General features: G+C 41.9%; 1 protein-coding gene across 1 annotated transcript; it reads left to right on the top strand.

The window, feature by feature from the left end:
• The first annotated feature begins 446 nt into the window (after positions 1 to 446).
• LOC113017282 (zinc finger protein 583-like) lies at positions 447 to 5,676 on the top strand. The gene is made up of 4 exons (XM_026160456.1): positions 447 to 617; positions 2,990 to 3,412; positions 3,512 to 3,759; positions 5,509 to 5,676. Exons 1-4 carry the CDS (start codon positions 560 to 562, stop codon positions 5,674 to 5,676), a joined length of 897 nt encoding a protein of 298 aa, XP_026016241.1. The 5' UTR covers positions 447 to 559.
• The last annotated feature ends 202 nt before the right edge of the window (positions 5,677 to 5,878 follow it).

The raw sequence follows: 5,878 nt of genomic DNA, 5'->3' as shown, positions 1-5,878 counted from the left end.
AAATTCAAGTGACAAATTTATACTCCAGGTTTACCACATTGGAGTATAAAATTGTGTTTATATGTATAATCACATATAAACACGTGATCGATGTAGATTTATATAGAATAGAATAGAATAGAATAGAATAGAATAGAATAGAATAGCCACTTTACTGTCATTCAGACATCAGTAAGTGTACATCATTGGACTGTATAAAATAATCTAGGATACATGTAGGAATGTGAGACAAATTTAGAATAAGTGTACATGTACGGTTATCGCACTGACACCGGGAGGAGAAAAATACTTGGCTTCATTTGTAGAAAGAAGAGGATCCATGAAAAATAAATAAATAAACGCAGGTGCAGTCGTGTAACCGGAGATGACACAACTCTTCGACTCAACGAATCTGCGTGCGTTTGCTGAGTCACGTGACCACACGACAGCGAATCACAGCAGAGCAGGGGACTATGGGGAGGAGCGAAGTGTTGGCTCCAGAAACATGGCTGATGTGTGATGAATCAGGACCAACGGACCGACAAATCACGCAGGTACCGATCAGAGCATCAAGAAGAGGATGGTCCAGTATGAGGAGGAGAGCAACCGGAAACCCGACAGAAACTCACACATCATAGGTATGGACATGTTTTTAACTCTGTTCTCTTTAAGCTCCGATTCTTTGATGTTTGGTTGATTGGTGATAAATCTGAAAGATTATCAGCATCTCCTGGATTTCTCTAAGCTGATGTTAGCTGAGAGCAGGAAGCTGTCACTTTGGTGATGAATTCAGAGGAGCAAACGGTGATAGTTGAGGAAGAGCACACACACTCTTACACACCAACTGTTTATTCCCTTTATTCTCCATGAGAGCCTCAAAGTGAACACACACAGTGACAGACTTTCCAAAGCATCAGAACACAAGCTCTCCACATTACAAATAATGCTGTAATTAATGTCTTTACATCTGCAGCAAAAGCTAGCAGAGAAAATGAGTTTTATTGGCTGGTTAAACAGAGTGATCGAGCTGGAAGTGGTGTGCAACAAGATAGGGTGGGTCAGGATAGAGATGGAAATACAAATAAGTAAAGAGTGTGATGAGAATATCAAAAGAATGAGGAGCTGATGAATGCAGAGAATGTCAGAGGAAGAACAGATGGGGCACAGCTAGTGAATCAGGAAGTGCAGGAATAGTAAGGAGTAAGTACTACAGAGGGATAAACTGATGATCAGTACCATAGAACTGGGAAAGAGCTGCTGAAGCTGGGTAAAGGTGAGAGGTGATGACTACATGCTGAGATAGAGAAAGAGCTCTACTGCACTGTTTGCTTTGAGAGCATTAAAGATGGTCAGGAATTACACTGTGCCATATCAGAAAGCATATGATGCAAATGAAACACATGATATTTTGCTGTCTTGGGGGTTGTTGAAGCAGCTACCTTGTCACTAATAGGCCATTTGAAGAAGGCAGGTAACTCTTGCTTGTTTTGTTGTTGTGCACATGTAACATAAGCTGAAATGCAGTAAGCAGTGAATATTCTGTTTCCACTGTGGTTTCACTTGTAGAGCTTGTTGTCTCATAGCTGGAAGGTTTGTGGTTTAATTCCCGGCTCCCCTAGTCTGCATGTGGTATCCTTGGATATGGTGCTGAATCCTGGGCTGTCCCTGATGCATCCATTGTATTGTGAATGTGTGAATTTCAGGAAGTACAATCTGTTTAAGAAAAACAAAAAAATATCTGAGTGCCATTCAAGTGAGCCCCAACACAACTCGTATATTTGTTTAATAATGCAAATGATAGTTTCAATAGAAAGGCTTTCTTAACATAAGCTGACAAAAGCAACAATGGCAGTGAGTCTTTTTAATGACTCACTTTAAGTGAAGAAAATAATTTTCCATTAATTTTCTTCACTGACATTTCAGAAAAATCCTTAGAAAGAGTTTTAAGTCTTGAATGAAGTGGTTCAGCTAAAAGATAAATGACAAAAAAAAAAAAAGCAAAATGCAAAAAAATTTAAAACTGCAAAGATACAACGCTGTGTACATAATCACAATAATACTGCTTTCATTACTGTAGTGTTGTCTAATAATAGGTTTGGTTAAATTTTGTAATGTCTTCTGTGTGTCTGTGTTGCTACAGCCTACATAGTCTATAACTTGTGGCCCATTCTGATTTCCAAGTTTTCAGATTTTTGCTAAGTTTGAATTTCTTTCTAAGAGCTTTGATTGACAGCATTTACAAACAAAAGTAAACTTTTCTTCAATACAAAACATGTTTTCATCACAAAATTATTAAAGTCCACAATTGTAATTTTGGAAAAGGTTACAAATAATGAACTGAAAATGAGTTTCTGTATACCCACCTTTACCTGACATATTCTTCCTTAGCAAACAAAAGTAGGTGTAGCACATTTACAGAACAAACAAATGTCAGGTACATGCTGGTGTCATTACCAGTATAAATCCAACATCCAGCCTTTTCTCTTTTCCCCTTGTTTCTATAATTTCACTCCTAACTGTTTTGAGGCTTTGCTTACACTGAGGCTGCTAGCTTATGGTTGGCTCTGAGTTCTGGAAACTTTAGCTTTAGCCACTTTTCTTTTGTTAGCATTTTTTTTTCCATGTTTAAGTGTCTGATCAGGTTTGTTGTTGCTGCTTGTTTTTGAGAATTGCACATTTAAGATCTGAAACTTTGAACTTGGCTTTTTCAAATATGGAAAAATATATTCATGTATTTTCTGCATCATCAATACCTGAAAATTTCTGCATCATTGATACATTTAAATTATACCCCAAACTACTGCAGTATCTCATGGCACCTAAGTGTGCCACCAGGGAGCACCTTATTTGACACGATCAACACCTCACTGCACACCACTCATATTGCAGTCTGTGGTTGCCGTCTCTCCAATACCTAAAACTATTTTCAGGTTTTAACACATGCTTTTGTAAAAATAGTTTTGTGTAATCACAGTAATGATCATTTCCTTCTTTTTATTTGTTCCTCAAGACCTCCCACAACAAAATGACTGTGAGGAGGAGGATGGTCTGGATGAGCAGCAGGAGATGAACTCCAGTGTGGACCAGGAGGACCCAGAGCCTCCACAGATTAAAGAGGAACAGGAGGAGCTCTGCAGCATTCAGGAGGGAGAGCAGCTTGGACTGAAACAGGAGACTGATACTTTCATGGTGACGCCTGCTTATGAGGAAAGTGAAGAAAGCCAACATGTGGACTCAGGATCAACTAGAAATGTAGAGCTGAAGAACAGGAGACGTTACAGAAAGAGAAGTTGCAATAAGAGAGTAGACAACACTGCTGTGTCAATGAGTCTGAGTCAAACTGGCACAAGGGGAAAGTCTTTTCAATGTGACGTCTGTGGAAAAACTTTTCACGAAAAATATAACTTTACTAAACACCAGAGAGTTCACACAGGTGAGAAACTCTATCCTTGTAGGACCCATGGTAAACAGTTTTTGTGTGTTTTTATATTATAAGATTAATAACCCCTTTTGTGGTTCTTTGTTCCTCAAGACCTCCAACATGAGGAAGAGGAGGGTCTGGATGGGCAGCAGGTCTTTAACCAAGAGAAGAACTCCAGTCTGGACCAGGAGGACCCAGAGCCTCCACAGATTAAAGAGGAACAGGAGGAGCTCTGCAGCAGTCAGGAGGGAGATCAGCTTGGACTGAAGCAGGAGGCTGAAGGCATTATCGTCTGGACTGGGGAAGAGCGACTCAGACTGCTAAAGACCATCTGGAAACCTGTGATAAAGTTGCAAAGAGTAGGTATGTAAAACTGTGATGGACTTAATAACAATGAATATGAGTAATGTAGGATCCTAACCAGAGCTCAAAGTTACATTTAGTTTTAGAAGCACAGGAATTAAAGGTCAAACTGCAATAAGCAGCATGAATGCATCTTTTTCTACATCCATTCATCTTCTTCCGCTCATCCGGGGCCGGATCAATGAGGCAGCAGTCTAAGCAGAGAAGCCCAGACCTCTCTCTCCCCAGCCACCTCCTCTAGCTTGTCCAGGGGAACACCAAGGTGTTTCTAGGCCAGCCGCGAGATATAATCCCTCCAGTGTGCCCTGGGTCTGTCCCGAGGCCTCCTCCTGTGGGATATGCCCAGAGCACCTCACCCAGGAGGAGCCCAGGAAGCATCCCTGTCAGATGCCTGAACCACCTCAACTGGCTCGTTGGAGCTGCGGCTCTACTCTGAGCTCCTCCCGGATGGCCAAACTCCTCATCTTATCTCTAAGGGAGAAGCAAGCCACCCTTTGGAGGAAGCCACAGTTTGTCCATAATGAACACCATGTTCAAGAATAAGGGTGTCTATAAAGGTACGTGGCACCAGGACACCTTAGGCCACAGGTCGATAATCAATTTTATTATCGTATAACCAGTCCTAAGGTCATATGTTCTGGAGACAAGAAGAGAGGGGCTGAGTTGTCAACTGATCACCACCTGGTGGTCAGTTGGATCAGGTGGCGGGGGATGTTGGACAAACTTGGCACACCTAAACGTATAGTGAGGGTGCGCTGGGAATTCCTGATAGAGGCCCTGGTCCGCGAGATCTTCAATGCACACGTCCAGCAGAGCTTCAACAGCATTCTGAGGGAGACTGGGGACATTGAGTCCAAATGGATCATGTGCAGTACATCCATTGCAGAAGCCACTGCACTGAGCTGTGGCCACAAGGCACAAGGTGTGTGTTGTTGTGGTAACCCCCGAACCAAATGGTGGACACCAGAGGTGAAGGGAGCCACCAAGCTAAAGAAGGAGTCCTGTCGGGCATTGTTAGCCTGTGGGACTTCGGAAGCAGTTGATAGGTACCGATAGGCCAAGCAGAAAGTGGCCCGGGCAGTGGCGGAAGCTCTACCTGCAGTCTGTATAGTGTGAGTAAAGCACTGCTGACCTCATGGACCACATGAGCTAACTGTTATTTACTAGCAATTGCTAAGATTATTGACTAATGAAACAGAGGCAAATAATCAAATTTCTAAGTGGCTTTGGTCTCCTGTCAATGAAGACATCAAATTAACATCCAACTTTTTTCAGAGTAAAAAATGGTGGGAGGTGGGAATCACCAGACACCCCAAAATATGATACTATCACAATACGACACTCATGATTTGATATAGTGATATTTAGCATTTTGCAATATACTGAGTATACTGAGTATATTGTGATTTGTCATCTTTTTTCAGCTGCAAATTATGGCCCTTGGAGTTAAATTTTGTCAGCTTGTTTTATTCAATAAGTCAACGCTAACTGAATTTTGTTCTGCAAAATGAGCACACCAACACTGTCACTAAAACCTCCCGTAAATAGTGCCATAAGTCTGAGTCAGTCTGATATCAGTCTGCAGCTGAATGAGGTCAAGTTGGAAATTACATCCAGTCTGTGTCTGATAATACAACAATTAACTGTGATAAATCCTCAAAAATCCTATATCTGTTGCTGTCTACATTGACGGTAATTTATATTTCACATATGTTGTCTTTTCTTTTATTCATTTGTCTCTCCAGACCTCCACCAGCAGCATGTCTTTAAGGACGAGGAGGTTCTCACAACCCAGCAGGTCTTTAATCAGGAGAGGAACTACAGTCTGGGCCAGGAGGACCCAGAGCTTCCACAGATTAAAGAGGAACAGGAGGAAGTGTGCAGCAGGCAGGAGGGAGAGCAGCTTGGACTGAAGCAGGAGGCTGATACTTCATTCATGGTGACTCCGACTTATGAGGAAAGTGACCACAGGGAACCAGAACCAAACAGTAAGCAACTCCTTTTTCACAACTCACCTGAAGAAGAGAGCCGGGATCAGGAAGAAAGCCAGCATGTGGACTCAATATCTACTAAAAATGCAGAGCTAAAGGAGAGGAGACATTACAGAAAGAGAAG

This window comes from Astatotilapia calliptera, unplaced genomic scaffold (genome assembly GCF_900246225.1).
Source record: "Astatotilapia calliptera unplaced genomic scaffold, fAstCal1.2 U_scaffold_1, whole genome shotgun sequence".
NCBI lineage: Eukaryota > Metazoa > Chordata > Actinopteri > Cichliformes > Cichlidae > Astatotilapia > Astatotilapia calliptera.
Note: the sequence above shows the minus strand (reverse complement) of the source record. Positions and strands in the feature narration are given on the sequence as shown.

Coding starts and splice junctions, on each gene's coding strand:
- LOC113017282 (XM_026160456.1), top strand. CDS start 560: ATGGTCCAGTATGAGGAGGAGAGCAACCGGAAACCCGACAGAAACTCA. Junction 618..2,989: donor CAGAAACTCACACATCATAG/GTATGGACATGT, acceptor TTGTTCCTCAAG/ACCTCCCACAACAAAATGAC. Junction 3,760..5,508: donor CTGTGATAAAGTTGCAAAGA/GTAGGTATGTAA, acceptor TTGTCTCTCCAG/ACCTCCACCAGCAGCATGTC.